The 18,524-nt window shown below is 40.3% G+C and overlaps 1 protein-coding gene across 2 annotated transcripts in view; it reads right to left on the reverse strand.

The window, feature by feature from the left end:
* Positions 1-5,760: 5,760 nt before the first annotated feature.
* Positions 5,761-18,524, reverse strand: part of PAPSS1 (3'-phosphoadenosine 5'-phosphosulfate synthase 1) — a 169,308-nt gene continuing 156,544 nt past the window's right edge. For both annotated transcript variants that reach the window (XM_073571843.1, XM_073571844.1), the window contains 2 exons: positions 14,110-14,339; positions 5,761-9,279 (listed from right to left, as the gene is read on the reverse strand). In XM_073571843.1, the coding sequence (XP_073427944.1) occupies positions 9,141-9,279; positions 14,110-14,339 (369 nt within the window). In that variant the 3' untranslated portion in view covers positions 5,761-9,140. The remainder of the gene's footprint in view (positions 9,280-14,109; positions 14,340-18,524) is intronic.

The following is an 18,524-nucleotide window of genomic DNA, read 5'->3' on the forward strand; positions in this document are numbered from 1 at the left end:
GTCATGAAGGGGTTAATACATCCTAGAATTGCATTTGCCTTTTTTCCTGCTGCATCACACTGTTGACTCATATTCAGTCTGTGATCTATTAGTATACCCAAGTCTTTTTCACATGTGCTGTTGCTTAGCCCTATTCCTCCCATTCTGTATATGCTTTTTTCATTTTTATTGCCCAGATGTAGTACTCTGCATTTTAATCCTCTCTTCTCTAGTATTAGCTATCCCTCCTAGCTTTGTGTCATCAGCAAATTTAATCAGTTTACCCTCAATTCCTTCATCAAATCGTTGATAAAGATGTTGAACAATACAGGGCCCAGGACAGAGCCCTGTGGTACCCCACTTGAGACATTCTTCCAACTGGATGTGCAGCCGTCCGATCACTAAGCCAGTTATGAATCCACCTAACAGTTGCCTTGTCCATTCCATACTTAGTCATTTTTTCAATAAGGATTGTATGAGATACTTTGTCAAATGCTTTGCTGAAGTCAAGATATACTATATCTACAGCATTTCCTTGATCTACCCAATCAGTGATTCCGTCATAGAAGGAAATTAAGTTAGTCTGACATTACTTATTAGTTACAAACCCATGCTGACTCTGTTTAATCACTTCATTCTTATCCAGGTACTGACATACATGTTGTTTAATAATTTGTTCAAAGATCTTTCCTGGTATAGAAGTCAGACTCACCGGCCTATAGTTGCCTGGGTCCACCTTCTTCCCCTTCAATGATATTCAGGTCTGGGGACTGGGATGGCCATTCCAGAACATTGTAATTGTTCCTCTGCATGAATGCCTGAGTAGATTTGGAGCGGTGTTTTGGATCATTGTCTTGCTGACATATCCATCCCCTGCGTAACTTCAACTTCGTCACTGATTCTTGCACATTATTGTCAAGAATCTGCTGATACTGTGTTGAATCCATGCGGCCCTCAACTTTAACAAGATTCCCGGTGCCGGCATTGGCCACACAGCCCCAAAGCATGATGGAACCTCCACCAAATTTTACTGTGGGTAGCAAGTGTTTTTCTTGGAATGCTGTGTTTTTTAGCCTCCATGCATAACGCCTTTTGGTATGACGAAACAACTCAATCTTTGCTTCATCAGTCCACAGGACCTTCTTCCAAAATGTAACTGGCTTGTCCAAATGTGCTTTTGCATACCTCAGGCGACTCTTTTTGTGGCGTGCTTGCAGAAACATCTTCTTCGCATCACTCTCCCATACAGCTTCTCCTTGTGCAAAGTGCGCTGTATTGTTGACCGATGCACAGTGACACCATCTGCAGCAAGATGATGCTGCAGGTCTTTGGAGGTGGTCTGTGGATTGTCCTTGACTGTTCTCACCATTCTTCTTCTCTGCCTTTCTGATATTTTTCTTGGCCTGCCACTTCTGGGCTTAACAAGAACTGTGTACCTGTGTTCTTCCATTTCCTTACTATGTTCCTCACAGTGGAAACTGACAGGTTAAATCTCTGAGACAACTTTTTGTATCCTTCCCCTGAAAAGCTATGTTGAATAATCTTTGTTTTCAGATCATTTGAGAGTTGTTTTGAGGAGCCCATGATGCCACTCTTCATAGGAGAATCAAATAGGAGAACTACTTGCAAGTGGCCACCTTAAATACCTTTTCTCATGATTTGATACACCTGGCTATGAAGTTCATAGCTCAATGAGGTTACAAAACCAATTTAGTGCTTCAGGAACTCAGTAAAAAGTAGTTAGGAGTGTTCAAATCAAGAAAATGATATGGGTGCCCATACTTTTGCACCGGTCAAATTTTGTTTAAATGCAGATTGCACATTTTCTGTTAGTACAATAAACCTCATTTGAATCCAGAAATATAACTGAGTCCATCAGTTATTAGATATATGAAACTGAAATAGCTGTTGCAAAAACTAAAATTGTTATAAAGAAAAAAGGTTAACATTAATAGGGGTGCCCAAACTTTAACATATGACTGTACAAGTTTCCGACCCTTGAAAATATCTTGCAGCTCTCCGTATGCAATAAAACTCTTCCCTAAACAATTAACCCCTCCCCACCCTCCTCCCCCCATATACAGTAACCCAACAAACCATAACAGTTCTCCCGTTGTATTTTTCACTCTCTTACCAGAGAGTGGGTACTTCAACATCTAGCTACCCTATAAATGTTACGTCTGAACCACTATCTATCTAAAACTCTCCCACACCTCCTCCGCATATGCATATAGATATTATTATCAGTCCCTCTATAGTTCAAATCAATTAATATGCAGGAACCAGAAACCTCCATATAACAGCACCATCTTTTAGCTTCTCCTTATCAAAAAACGACATGACAGTGCGGCAGTTCACTCCGCTCACTTCCCTCCGTCCTTATCCGCCTGAAGCCGCTTGTTGTTTAAGTCAAGCTATTTCACGGCCTCCTCCAGTGTTTGGAAAAAATGCACTGTTCCCAGGGCCACAACCCTGAGCTTTGCCAGATATAAGGTAGAGTAAGCCAAAGCCAAGTCTCTCAGTCTGTTCTTCACTGCACCTTATTGCATCCTCTGCCTTTGCACCTCGGCTGAGTAATCAGGATAAATGGAAATCTTTTGGCCATTAAAGCACATATCTTTGGCAGTTCTTGCTTTCCTTAGTATATCATCTGTCTCTATAATTAAGGATCCTAGCAAGGTTAGTACGGGGGGATCCTGGCAGGAGGGGTCTCATGGGGACCCGGTGCGCTCTCTCCACCGCATAAAGTTTGGTCAAGTTATCGGCGCCAATTTTAGTGCGGAGCCAGTCCTCAATAAATGCTGTAGGATCAGTTCCTTCTGCCTTCTCGGGGATGCCCACTAATCTCACATTATTCCGCCTTGAGCGGTTTTCCAAGTCATCATTTTTATCAGCCAGAACAGCACATCTCTGCAAACATTGTGTGAGATTTCTGCATTTTAGAACGTTGATCTTCCAGCACACTCACTCTCTCCTCCACTGCCCCCACCCTGGCATCAACTTTATTTATGGCTGCCTTCATGCTGGACATTTCTTCTTTAACCCCATCAACTCTCTGTGTAAGAGTTGTTAGTGCAGTCTTACAGAATCTAACCAAGTCATATACATCCTTCAATGTGGGCTCCCCTATAACAGTCTCCTCCATGTCTTCCTGCTCCACACTTTTTCCTGCCGTTCATCCTCACCCATTAACCCCTCCTGTACCGAATCAGCCTCTGAGTCTTCCTTCTCTTTCTCCTCTTCTCTCCCTTCAAACATCACCTTTGCTGTTCCTTCCAGCCTCGCAAACTTCTCCAATTTGGCTGCTATCTCGAGTCTCCATGCATAGGAGGCATTTGCTTCATCTGCCTTTCCATCAGCCTCCACGCTGTCCGCTCCAGCCCAGCTCCTGTCCTGGCATCTTGCTGCCGTCTTTTTCCCATGACCTCGGGTCACCAAAACACAGCGTGTCAGGGTCTGCCTTCACTCCCCTCCTCCACCAGCTGGGATCGTTATCAGCACTCCAGAGGGACTTTGAACAGGATAAATGAAGATATACAGCAGAAAGGTCACAGGAGTCGTCTGCTCACGAGTGCTAGGCCACGCCCCCCAGGAGAAATTATACAACAAATCTTTTCCTGTTACCCTTGCAAAAATAAAAAATTGGGGTTTAAAAGTAAAAATTTTGTGAAACTTTTTTTAAATGTTTAGTTTTTTCTTTACACATTACAATAATTCCTGGGAAGCACCTGAAGGCTTAATAAACTTCTGGAATGTAGTTTTGAACACCTTGAGGGGTCCAGTTTTTAGAATAGTGACACTTTTTGGGCATTTTCTGTCATATGTGCCTTTCAAAGTCAATTGAAATGTGATGTGGTCCCTAAAAATATAGTTTTGTAGATTTTGTTGGAAAAATGGCTGCTCAATTTTTAACCCTTATAATTTCCTAACAAAAAAAATGTTTCACACAATTGTGCTGATGTAAAGTAGACATGTGGGAAATGTTATTAACTATTTTGTGCGATATAACTCTGATTTAAGGGCATAAAAATTCAAAGTTTGAAAATTGCAAAAATGTTCACCAAATTACTGATTTTTTTTCACAAATAAACGCAAGTCATAACAAAGAAATCTTACCACTATCATGAACTACAATATGTCTACAAAAAAAATCTCAGAATCAGTGGGATCCGTTGAAGCGTTAGAGTTATTAAAAACAAAGTGACACTGGTTAGAATTGTAAAACTTGTCCTTGTCATGAAGGTGCAAACATGCTGGGGGGGGGGGGCTAAGGGGGTTAAAGGTAACTTGTTACCAGATTTTTATGTCTGAACTAAGACTCCCCTTAACCAGCGACTGTGCTGCATTCTATAAAAGGGATATATAACCCCAAGACTTCCTTTGTATACCCAAAAACCTTCTGAAATTCTCCAGCTTTCTATGTAAATTCTGCCAGTCCGATAGGCATCCTTGCTGAGGCGTCTATCCCTCCTCCCAGCTGCTGATCGCCGTCCTCCTGCTCTGATTGACGTGAATGACGCCTTCCGTGTCATACACATAGCCGGGCGAAATCTCACGACTGCGGAGACATCACCGGCTTGCGCACTTTGCTCTGCTTTACAGTGAGTAGAGCCTAAAATGTAAGTGTGCATGTGGACTTATGTCTTAGGATCTGCCTCTAGTATGGCACATGTGCACTTTTTTTTAGGCTGCGCAAGCAGTAGGGCAGAGCAAAGTGCACAAGTGCGAGTCAGCAATGTCTCTGTGCAGACAAGAGATTTTGCCCTGCTATATGGTTGACATAGGAAGGAATCATCCATGTCAATCAGAGCAGGACGGTGACCAGAAGCTGGGGGCATTCCTCAGCAAGGATGCCTATCTGTGACCATGCCGATAGGATTTACTTAGAGAGAGGGAGAATTTCAAAAGGTTTTTGGGGGATGCACATGGCAAGACAGGGGGTTATTTCTGGAATGCAGCACAGGCCAGGTGCTAGTCTTAAGGGGGTTTTACACTAAGCGATATCGCTAGCAATATCGCTAAAACGTCACCGGTTTTGTGACGTAGCAGCGATATTGCTAGCGATATCGCTATGTGTGATACTTACCAACGACCGGCTCCCCCGCTGTCCATCGCTGATCGCGCGAGAATGTCCGGCTCTATTTCTCGTCGGGCGCTTCCTGCTGGGCTTCCTGCTGTGTGAGACGATCGACGCGTGGAGGCGGGCGGGTGGACGTCTTCATCGCTGTGTGTGAAAGGTGAGTATCGCGCGCTGCGTCGCTGCTGCATCGCTGTGAGATCTTTCTGTATGAAAGCTCACTAGCGATCATTTAGCGATGCACCAGCGATCCTGACCGGGTCTTATCGCTGGTGCATCGCTAAATGTAAAAGGGCCTTTAGTTCAGACATGAAAAAACTGGTGAAAGGTTTCCTTTAACATGTCCTTATGGCTAAATTATTTTCTATCTTTTCTAGGGGCACCTAATTTTTATTTAGGCCGTTTTCTTTATTTTTTAACCACAATTTAAGAAGAAAGTCTGAATTTCATTAGTTGATATTCAGTACATTTAAATAGAAAAATACGTTTGTCAGTTTCAAGTTATTTCAGCGGCCATTGTGGGTTTATAGAAAGTTACCATCAATTCTGTCCATGTGTGAGCACGTATATTATACATGTTTATACATACACTCTTAGTTTTTACTTGTGCTTATGTCTGTATGGTATGCTGCCATACAAAATGGGAATATCAGTAATATTCAAATAAATACAACTTTAGAGTAAATAAGCATTTAATTCAAAAATTTAAAGCATGTTCAGAACTTTATTACAACAGTATGGAAACAGGCAATGAGCTTGCAATCATTTTGACAAAATAGAAAGCAATTAATCATAGCAAAAGCTTGAGGGAAAAAAGTTTTAAAAAGAGAATACTTTAAAATAAGTAGTTAATAATAAAAGATAAAACAAGGTTCACATCTGCATTATTGATTCCATTTTCATGCTCGGTTATAGATTACTGGACAAAATTGAACATTATGCTGCGATTTTTTTTCCAGTAATCTGAAACGGAAGCTCTAAAAGGGGGCCTGTGATGCAGATATAAACAGAGCCTTAGTAGAAAGTTTTTGTGAGATTATACTGATAAAATTCTTAAGGCCCCGTCACACTAAGCGACTTACCAGCGATCCCGACACCGATATCAAGGTGTCAGGATCGCTAGTAAGTCGCTATGTGATCGCTGGTGAGCTGTCACACAGACAGCTTCACCAGCGATCAGCACAGCGATGCCGAGCGCCCGGCATCGCTTGCCATCGCTGTAAAAAAATAGAATCAAAATAAAAAATATTGTTATTCTCACCTTCCGACGTCCCGTTCAGTCATCCTGCCTCTCTCCACGCTCCGGTCCCAGTGATCCTTTGCACGAATGACCGCGAGATGTCACGGTCTCGAGGGATAACAAAATCTCGCGGTCATTCGTGCAAAGGATCACTGGGACCGGAGCGTGGAGAGAGGCAGGATGGCTGAACGGGACGTCGGAAGGTGAGAATAACTATATTTTTTATTTTTTACACCTGATCGCTGGTCTCCCGCCTGTCACACGCAGCGATGCGTGCTGGCCAGCGGGAGACCAGCGACCAAAGAAATGTCCAGAGGTTTCTTCCAGCGATCAGCGATACCGGCAGGGGGGCCGCTCGCTGATCGCTGTTACACACAGCAATCTCGCTGGTGAGATCGCTGTTACGTCACAAAAGTTGTGACTCAGCAGCGATCTCGCTACCGAGATCGCTTAGTGAGACGGGGCCTTTACTCCAAGCTGAAACAAAACACTTCCAATAGATTTGCTAAAAGAGAATGGCAAAGCAATGGTTACCACTAGAGATAAAACACTGAATATTCATGAAATACATATTTACTGTAAACTGACACTGTCTGATTGGGGGTCAAGACGGTCTCACTACAGAAGAGAAACTGTGTGCAATAAAGTAACGCAGCTGTCTAATAATTTTATTGACCCATGGGTAGTTTTGACCGTTGTTGTAAATAAAAGTTTTTGGCGACAGTCCCATATGGACTTTCTGCTATGCCAGCTACACACACTCTGCGATAATTGTAGAGCTACAAAAAAAACATAACAATAACTGCCATTTTGTAGGACTGTAGCTGTGTCATGACTCTGGACAGGATAGTTCCGCCTCCATCCTGGTCAGGTCAAGGTTAATTCTAGTTTGCCTCTCTTTGGTTCTGGGGTGGCTAAATAATGTTGGTAGTTCCTGGGTTTGGTGTCGGTGATACCTCCGTATATTCAGTTTGTGGTTGCTGACCCAGATTACTCGTCTGTAATCGTTGTGTCTCTGTGCGTGTGAGCTTTGCTGTGTATGACCCGATTTGTCCCCTGACCTTTGCCTCTGTATCCTGCATTGTACTGCCCTGTCCTTCCAGGTTATCTGACCACTTAGCTCATCTCGGTTTACTCTCTGTCTTATCCCTAGGTACCATGCTCTCGCTTGGCTTTTGACTCTCGGCTCTCCATTGACTACGTTAACGTTCTGTGTCCTGTACTCAACGCTCTCGGCTGCTTTCCCTGTCCTCAAACGTGGTGACTCCACCCCCCCATTATCACGTGACTGCTAAGTCCCAGGTCCTGTGCACACTACTTAGTCTCAGGTCACACTGCTCAGTCTCAGGTCCTTGCACACTGCGTGCCTTGTTCCTCCACTCCCTGCGCTCGGTCACGTGCCCCCTAGGCTTCACCAGTGACACCACCGGTATCATTACAAGCTGGTTATTGAAAAATGTGTGGTCCCAAATTCACCACCATACCTTGTCTGTGGATACATTTAGTTAGAAGACGTATCACTAGAAGGCATCACATTAGTGGCTGTGGTAGCCAAGTTTAGGAGCATCTCAGAACAAGTTATAAGCAACAGTGTCTGTAGAAGATTCTATTTAAATGCATGTAATAATTTTTTTAGTTAATTAACATTTTGTAACTAAACCACAGATTGACGTTTTATGCTTATACAGAGGACATTAATCCATACCAAGCTAAGAGTATTAAATGGAAGCCTAAATTAGAATTGCTTTGAGATTTTTTTTTTCAAATTCTGATTTTACAGGGAATCTGTCAAAAGGATCAACAAAGTTTAGAAAAAAAACAAACTATCTTACAGAGCTCAGATATCAAGGTATGTAAATGAGGTGTTAAGATCTCTGGGCAAGACAGATATATTCCCTAGAGTCTGCCTCCAGAGTGTATTGTAATGCTTAGTGATGCCTTTGTTTATAAATTGATCCCTTGGCTGCATGTGTGATGCCACAGTCCTTGCTTTTAACTTTCTATAGGCACTGGCTTTAACTTCCATCTGCGCAGATTAAGCCATTGCTCATAGAGGAGGAGAATACTGTACAGAAGCAAGGACCTGGGCGATGTGCTTACTCCCTAGCGTTTGTGAACAGATTTGGACGTCACATATGCAGCAAGAGGATCAATTTACACAAGGAGACAGTCAAGCAAAAAAATAAGCTCTGTAGGTAGACTTTTAAAATGCAACCTGTCCAGCCCAGAGATCTTAATGCTTCATTTACATATTAAGAGAAAAATGTGGAATTCTCTGTAAAAAAAGTCATTGGATTGCAGATATCAAGATATTCGACTTTCCATGACCTGCATGCACATATTAAAGCTTAGGAGGGTTAATACATCTGAAAGGTTCACTTTAAGACATACTGTAACACTTAATGTATGTCCCATAGTATAAAATTAACAACCATGATGTATATTTATAACAAAGACTTTGAGCAGCATCATGACTAAATAAAGCGGAGAGTCTAGAAATCGGGAAGTAATTGTAATAGGAATGATGGAACAGCAGTTTTAATTGGACTCCATTCTTTTAGAACATACTATGAAAAAAACTAAGTAACATCCATGCGTTAATGTATTAGTCGCCAGCGACCCAGTGATGCGTTAGTGAAACTGATGGTGTAAGACTACGCTCAGCATTAGAAGGCTTGCTGACTAACTGAAATATCAGTTGATTAAATGAGAGATCAATTGAAAAACTAAGCATACGTTAAAGTAGAACAAATTCTGGTCTTCTGTGACAAAATCTGGTGGAAGCCATGAAAAAGAACAGCATAATTGTGGTCCATGAAAAGTGTAATATGAAAAACGATAAAGTTAAGCCTTTTCTAAAGATTTGTAGTATTCCTTCAGCACAGCCCATGCCTTTAGTGCCATGAAACCATCAGGTGGATTTTGTCCCTCTCGAGCCAGTCTACGCATTCGAGTTCCAGATATGAATTCATAGTCCTCAGCACTGGGGAAATAAAAAAAAAATAAAATAAATAAATACCAACTATGGACAGAAATATGCATTTTCTACTGACACACCAATCATTAGTAAACATAATGGCAATCTGTCAGTTTAATATTGCCCAAACCACAGGCAGCATGAAATTCATACAAACTTATTCATTATAAAGAGCCATGTTTCCATAGGGCTACCTTCCTCTCTCATACAATGAAAAGTATTGAAAATTATCTGGGTAATACAACAGTCAACTGAGCAGTTTCCCCCCAGTTTGGACGATCTTAAACATATAAAATAAATATATATTTAATACATACACACATATACATATATACCCATAAACAGACTAAAAATATATTACATACACATACAGCAGGTGAAAAGTATTGAAGAGTTCATCAATTTTCTAAGTAAACATCGGTGCAATTAACATGAAATTCTCACACAATATCAGTAAGAATCCATCCAAATCTACACAGACAAAGATACAACCATAGATGACCATAAATTGTGTTTTTAAAATTGAAAAATAACACGGAAAAAGTATTGAACACGATAACTGAAATATATTTAACACTTTTTACAAAAGCCTTTGTTGTTGATGACAGCTTAAAGAAGCCTCCTGTATGGAGAAACTAGTCGCATGCATAGCTTGGATGTCATTGTGGTCCATTCTTCCACACAAACACTCTTCAAATCCTGAAAGTTCTGTGGACTCCTATGATTGCTGAACTTTAGTTCCTTCCAAAAATTTTCTACTGGATTCAGGTTAGATAACCTGGGCCATTCTAGAAGCTTAATTTTCTTTCTTTTACCAAAATCAATTGAGAGTTTCCTTGGCTGTGGTGTTCAAGATCATTGTCTTGCTGAAATGCTCACCCTCATTTCATATTCACATCCTGGTAGATGGCAGCAGATTTTTATCAAGAATGTCTCTGCACTTTTGTCCATTGTGCAAGTTCTGCCACTTAAAAAGATGAGAGAGGCCTGTAATTGACATCATTGGTAGACCACAACTAAGTTAAAATGAGAATACAAACCCAGAAAATCACCTTGTCTGATTTGGCAAGATTTATCTCACAAATTATGGTGGAAAATAAGTATTTGGTCATTAACAAAAGTTCATCTCAATATTTTGGTATATATCCTTTTTTGGCAATGACAGAGGTCAAACGTTTTCTGTAAGTCTTCACAAGGTTAGCACACACTGTTGGTGGTATGTTGGTCCATTCCTCCATGCAGATCTTCTCTAGAGCAGTGATGATTAGGGCATGTCGCTGGTCAACAAAAACTTTCAAATCCCTGCAAAGGTTTTCTATGGGGTTGAGATCTGGAGACAGGCTAGGCCACTCCACGACCTTCATATCCTTCTTACGAAGCCACTCCTTTTTGCCCTGGCGGTGTGCTTGGGATCATTATCATGCTGAAAGACCCATCCACATTTCATTTTCAATGCCCTTGGTGATGGAAGGAGGTTGGCACTCAAAATCTCACAATACATGGCCCAATTCATTCTTTCACTTCATGTACACGGATCAGTCGTCCTGATCCCTTTGCAGAGAAACAGCCCCAAAGCATGATGTTGCCACCCCCATGCTTCGCAGAAGTATGGTGCTCTTTGGATGCAACTCAGCATTCTGTCTCCTCTAAACACGACGAGTTTTGTTTCTACCAAACAGTTCTACTTTGGTTTCATCAGACCATATGACATTCTCCCAATACTCTTCTGGATAATCCAAATGTTCTATAGCAAACTTCAGACGGGCCCGGACATGTACTGGCTTAAGCAGGGGGACACGTCTGGACTGCAGGATCGGAGTCCCTGGCAGCCTTTGTTACAGTGGTCTCACCTCTATGCAGGTCATTCATTAGGTCCCCCCGTGGGGTTCTGGGCTTTTTGCTCACCATTCTTGTAATCATTTTGACCCCACGGTATGAGATCTTGTGTGGAGCCCCAGATCGAGGGAGATTATCAGTGGTCTTGTATGTCTTCCATTTTCTTTTTATTGCTCCCACAGTTGATTTCCTCACACCAAGCTGCTTGCCTATTGCAGATTCAGTCTTCCCAGCCTGGTGAAGGGCTACAATTTTGTTTCTGGTGTTTTTCGACAGCTCTTTGGTCTTCACCATAGTGGAGTTTGGAGTGTGACTGTTTGAGGTTGTGGACAGGTGTCTTTTATACTGATAAGCTGAAACAGTTGCCATTACTACAGGTAATGAGTGGAGGAGAAGCCTAGTAAAGAAGAAGTTACAAGTCTGAGAGCCAGAAATCTTGCATGTTTCTAGGTGACCAAATACTTATTTCCCACCATAATAAATCTTGCCAAATCAGACAAGGTGATTTTCTGGATTTATTTTCTCATTTTGACTCTCAAAGTTGTGGTCTACCTAGGATGTCAATTACAGACCTCTCATCTTTTTAAGTAGGAGAACTTGCACAATTGTTGGCTGACTAAATACTTTTTCCCCCACTGTATATGATGTTTGCCAATGGTGTATGCTGATTAACAGCCTCACACAATGATCCCACCTCCAAACTTCAATATTAGTATGGTGTTTTTGAGGCGATATAAAGTGCCTTTTGGCTTCCAAACATGGTGTGTGCTATGGCATCCAAAGAGTTCAATTTTCGTCTCATCTGACCAGTCTGTATTCTCCTAGTATTTCACAGACTTTGTCTAAATGTTATTGAGCAAACTTTAAATGTGCTTTAACATGTTTCTTGATCTTCAATAGAGCCTTACGTGGAGAGGTTGCATACAGGTCATGAAGGTTGAGTGCATTAGTTATAGTCTTCTTTGAAACAACTGTACCTGCTGATTCTTTGTCTTTCTGTAGCTCTCCACAGGCGGTCCTTGCCTCTTGGACAACTCTTCTGATAATTATTTTCACTCATATGTCTGAAATCTTGTACGGAGCACATGGCTGATGCCGGTTTATAGTGAAATGATGTTCTTACACTTCCAGATTATGGCCCCAACAGTGCACACTGGAACATTCAGTAGTTTAGAAATTCTTCTGTAAACAATGCAGTCAGTATATTTTGTAATAATAAGGTTACGCAGGTCTTAAGACAGCTCACTGGTTTTACCTATCATGAGCGGTTTCTTGTGTGGCACCTTGGTAATGAGGAACCTTTTTATAGGCCATCAATTGAACCAGCTGGTATTTTTCATAAGGGGCAGATTGCTTTCCAATTGCTTTCTAATTACTGATAGATTTCAGCTGTTCTCATGACCTTCCATGGCTTTTTGCACCTCTTTCAATACTTTTTCCAAGTGTGATTTCTCATTATTACACAATTTATCTATGGTTTGATATCTTTGCCTGTGTGGATTTTATGGGCGGTTATCAACATCTGATGAGAATTTCATGTCAATAGCACCTTTAGAAATATATTTACTCAAAATTGGTGATGTACTATAGAGGTACAGTGGAAAATATAACTATGTAACAGAGGAACGTGTATGAATTTCTTTCTGCTTGTAGTTTAAGCAGCATGAAAATGCTGACAGACTCCCTTTAAAACCACTTTTAAGTATAACTAAAGCTTGTCTAACGCATGCCTGAGGACCCGACCCACATTTACTGCTCAAATTGTCCTCTTTATATTGACAGAGATTTGTGTAGTAGAGATAGAGATACCCTGGCATTGTACATAGGATGTAAAAGCCATTTATAATCATGTAGAAATAATAGGAATTGTGCACATTTTAACAGTTCAACTCTACTTACCCAAGGTTCACAGAAAACACTGGTCACTAGTGGGGTAGAAATTAATCATTTTACTGGTCTACCCTATTGCCGTGCTAGTTCCTGCTTGTACAAGAAACCAATCTGGGGCACTCTCTAACATGTAGTGTACAATGGCTCCAAATGAAAAATAAAAAACATAAAATAAAATTTGGGTCAAACCACAGACAATTAATGTTTAATACCACTGGTACATCAGAAGCAAATTCACAATTTCCAAATTGCCTCAGATCTACTTCCTCCTAATCAAGTTACCAAGTTGTTCAGGCAGATACAGCACTAAATCTACGTAATCCTCGGAGGAGTCTGGCGGTTCAGAGACAAACATTCATGTTAAAAGTAGCTAAAGCACCTGTTTAACGTGGGCGCTGAAAAATTCCTGAAACAAGACTATAGACTATATGTAAGTGAAACAATGGGAGGAACAAGGAATGCTGTCCAAATCTCAGTAATGGTGGTCTGACCACATGAACTGGAAATAGGCTCTCCCACATGAAAGGCTATTTTCCTGGATGATTGTGCAAAGGCTTTTTAGATTAAAGAAAATGGGAGCCAGATCAGTTATGCTGTTACCTCATTCTTCTTCATAATATATCTGTCACCACACATTTCTGGAATGTCTTCTGTAGCTTCAACTATAATTTACAAGCCCAACATGGAATATCAGGGTTGCAAACTGCATTATGTTACTATCCATTTACCTAAATGCTCCCAAACATGCTTTTATGGTAAAGCCAACTATGTTAAGGTAAGAGGATAGCAGGCAAAGCATTGGGTGTGCCTCCATTCGTTCCACAGGCCGAGGGATGGAATGTATTGCCCCAGACACCGAGATACAACATAACAGGATTTTATTACGTCAGCACATGCAAAATGGAGGGGGGGGGAACAGAAACTTTTCTGCCATAATGTGCAATGGCTTTCACATCGGTATCATCAGAAATCACACTTTGCCAAACTAGAGAAGATTTAGGTAAGAAAGGCACAAAATGTTGATGAATTTTTACAAAGGTCACCACTGAGACCACCCTGATCCAAAATGCAGTTTTTCGGTCTGTCTTTGACACACAGAGAGTAACTTACTGTGCAGATTCAAAGTAATCCATGCACTTTTTCTTCTTGTTATAGGCAGCCACGCGGAATGGGACAATTTCCAGGGAGATCAGGCCAGGGGCCATGGTGAGTACTTTAGCACCATGCGTAGGTTCATACAGATCCTTTCCGGTTGCTGGATGAGGCATTCCGGCAGGATCTCTACCGACAATGTAGAAATTAGCACCTGCCACCATACGAGCTCTGCAGTGCCACTGGACCTGAAAGTTTCACAGACAATAAGTTCTGTTACATGTACAATTCAACTGCTAACATTAAATGAGAATTCATGATAGACATCACCTACTATAGCTGTACACATAGTAGGGACAACAGAGAGTTTGCAGTAGTTTTGATCCCTCTGTATCTTTCTTTGATTTTAGCGGATGACAACATCCTTGTTCTACATCCAGAGGCTGAAAACCCTAAACATATTAAATAGTTGTCCACAACAACTGATTCTTACCTCTCCTGAAAAATGTGATAAGTCATAATTTTTTTTCAACCCTAGTCCAGTTATCATCTGAAACCTTGCGTATATCACATGATCTTGTGACCATCTCGAATATGCCAGTTTAAAGTTAAAAAGATGTGACAGCATCCCAGGGATTCTTGAGAAAATATATTTCAATTTTATCCATCAGCAGCTTACAAAATATACAATGTTTAAACCATATGTGAGGTCTTCACAAAGTGCTGAGCCCCTGAATCTATAGCATGTTTTTAACTTTAAAAAGGACCCTTCACTGGATTTTTTTCTATTTATACCGAGTACCTCGTCCCATTGCCTCAGGCCCACTAATTATACAATTTATTCACAAATTTGCCCATACATGTATATTTAACCAGTCTGATATATACCATAACTATATAGACATTATTCACACAATTGGATACTCCAAAAAATTATTTTTGACTCCAAAATATGGTATAAGAATTGTTTTATTATTTATTAAACAACATATTAAAAATATATATTAATACATTAATGAAAAAGGGAAGGTACATCTAAAATGAGGAACAGAAACCATAGGTTTATCCACAAAAAACACCATAATTCAATATTAATGATATTAACATATGCTCCTAGACCAATATGGTGCAATGCAAGCAATCATATAGATTTGTAACAGCCTAAGGCTAAAGCGGCTATAATTACTATGGACTTCAGTGCAATACTCAGAAAGCTACCAGTTAAGCCCTCTTAACCGCCACTTAGTGCACTAAAAAGAGGATTAGACGCTGATCTTATAAATACATGTATAAGGCTGCCAAACCGACATGCCACAACTAGTACTAATGTAACAGCATACTATCCTCCCCAATCGAGCACCAGCCTTAAGCACAGTGTCCTTAAATAAGCATATCTAATGGTGTGTGGAATCCCCCGGGCGTTCCTCTGCCCCGACGCGCATTTCGCTACAGCTTCTTCTTCCCGAAGAAGCGGTAGCGAAACGCGCGTCGGGGCAGAGGAACGCCCGGGGGATTCCACACACCATTAGGTATGCTTATTTAAGGACACTGTGCTTAAGGCTGGTGCTCGATTGGGGAGGATAGTATGCTGTTACATTAGTACTAGTTGTGGCATGTCGGTTTGGCAGCCTTATACATGTATTTATAAGATCAGCGTCTAATCCTCTTTTTAGTGCACTAAGTGGCGGTTAAGAGGGCTTAACTGGTAGCTTTCTGAGTATTGCACTGAAGTCCATAGTAATTATAGCCGCTTTAGCCTTAGGCTGTTACAAATCTATATGATTGCTTGCATTGCACCATATTGGTCTAGGAGCATATGTTAATATCATTAATATTGAATTATGGTGGTTTTTTTGGATAAACCTATGGCTTCTGTTAGTTCCTCATTTTAGATGTACCTTCCCTTTTTCATTAATGTATTAATATATATTTTTAATATGTTGTTTAATAAATAATAAAACAATTCTTATACCATATTTTGGAGTCAAAAATAATTTTTTGGAGTATCCAATTGTGTGAATAACCACTAATTATACAACAGTTTTTCTTTTTTTTTGCCCTTTTGGTCCAAAGATGCTTTTATTCACTATATTACTATGCGGAATTGGATAGAAACAGTTTACTGGTATAGTGCACAATTGGTCTCCCTAAATATTCCACTGTCAATTACTGTGTTTGGTCTGGCAACATAATAGTTAAACTACATTTAATCAATTGTTGCATAAAGCCTTAAAGAGGTAGGGACTACTTGTTTTGTAGGAGGGATTTTGGTTGCAGTCTACACATACTATAAGAAAGGACAAGTATATGTCCAAAGCTTGTTGGTTAATGCAGTGATTTTCTTCCGTAACACTTTTTATATGTATTTTGTTTTTGGACTTTCTAAAATACTGCTTAAATAAAATAGTGAAAAAGTTATTATTGGTATTGGCTAGACTATTCATATTTGTTACTACTGTTTAAGCTGCTGTATAAGGGCGCATTGTCTGTGTCGGGGATCAAACAACCTTAGTTATAGTTATTCTGGTTTTCCCTTCAATTAACTGGCATACTGTATACCACAGAACTTCCATTATAGGAGAGAAATGGCAAACGCCACAGAGAAGTTCTGGGATATGCCCAGATGGTTGAGAACTTGCAACTTTGCAATTGGGGCGCAACTTTGAAATGAAAGGGTACAGGAAGATTTAAAAAACAACAACAATTTCCCCAAATCATTGGAAAAGCATCAATTGTTGTATCATGGCTATGATAGGTCTTAGATAATGACATCAAATAAGGTTACAAATGGTCATAGGCTTTGTAAGCCTCTGATCAAAAAATATATTCCAATTTATTCTAAGAATCCTTTCCAAATATTTAATACAGAAAGGTAGTGTGCTGCGGAAAAACAATTTTCGCTAATATGCCAGGTTCATAGGACAAATGGTGGACAATCCTTTTCTTATTTATTTCCCGGTTTGTAGACTTAAAGGGGTTGTCCAGAACGATTTTATTTTTTTACTACGGGACTAAAATCTAAGACAGGTAGTTGTTAACAGACGCAACTACCTGCCTGTTCTACCTGGCACCGTATCAAAGGTGCTCCATGTCAACAGAGGAACTTGTCCAGGCAGCTCTGTCGCTGGGGCATGACTGCTGACGTCATGCTGATTGAAAGCCAGCACAACAGGCATCTATAGGTAGCAATTATCTGGCTGTTAGTCTTAGGCCCAAGTAAAAAAAAAAAAAAAAAAAATGAAATAGTCCTGTATAACCTTTTAATACCCTCTACAGATGAGAAGGTGGGGACTTTCATATTCAGTTTGAGTAATTATCTGAGATGAATAGCGAGGACTTAAGGCTGATGAATTTTATCTTCTGCGGTGTATTATAACAACCTATCAAGAGGCCAAAAGGGCCATTCACAGCTGATCATATACAATTTTAGCAAACCATCAGCAGTTTCCAGCCTGTATATGTGAACATGCGTTAAATGGAAAACCAATTTAAATCATACTACATAACATCCAGACCTCAAACATCTCCGCGTCTGTTTTAAAAATACTACATATCACATTACTGAATAGAGAAAATACCGACATAATAATACTGACTACATAAGAATATCTTAAATTATAAAAAAAAAAAAGTCTACCATGCCCCCACCAACAGAGGAAATTATATAGTTTACTGTAGTCCTAATCTAAGGCTAAGTATGCCCAGTATATACAATGGAATATGAAAGTCTTTTACGGCATGTATGTGCATTTCAGCATTTGGCTGGAAAATCCGACGTTATATTCATCTTGTTAACGCCTCTTGTCCTCAGACTGAGATGGGGCACAGGAGAGCCTTCCAGTTTGGCTTTAGAGAATAATCTTAATAGACATTTATTTAGGCTGTATAAACAATTTGCCCAGCTGACTATTGCCAAAAATCATATCAATACAATACAATTAAATTGCGCAAGAACTTTAATCTATGTGGCGCAGTATGTTCCATAGATCTAAATCTCAGGAACGCCTATTTCTTTGGCTAGAAATGCACATACTGTGTGAAAGGTAACTTCTGAACAAAGCTAAAGTCACAATGTAGAACTTAAAACGACTGGGTATCTGGCATTTAATATGACCATTAGTAATTTGACAACAGCAACAAAAATAGAAGCTAGGGAAATCTTGGTGTGATACAAAAGGGACTGAATAAAATGACACTAGAGACAACTCCGTGCACCAGTATCGTTTATTAACGCCATAGTTAAAATCTGGAAAGAGAACATAGCAGCTGTAAGGCCTGTTTCACACTTGCTTTTTTTTGCAGCGCGTTTTTCCCGCAAAAAAACGCATGTGCGGTAAAACGCGTACAAACGCATGTGTATGCGCACATAAGCGCATCCCATGCAAAGTATAGGAAAAAAAAACGCATGCGCTATTTAGCGCTAAATTACCGCG

This window comes from Dendrobates tinctorius, unplaced genomic scaffold (genome assembly GCF_039654945.1).
Source record: "Dendrobates tinctorius isolate UK_male_01 unplaced genomic scaffold, ASM3965494v1 ptg000030l, whole genome shotgun sequence".
NCBI lineage: Eukaryota > Metazoa > Chordata > Amphibia > Anura > Dendrobatidae > Dendrobates > Dendrobates tinctorius.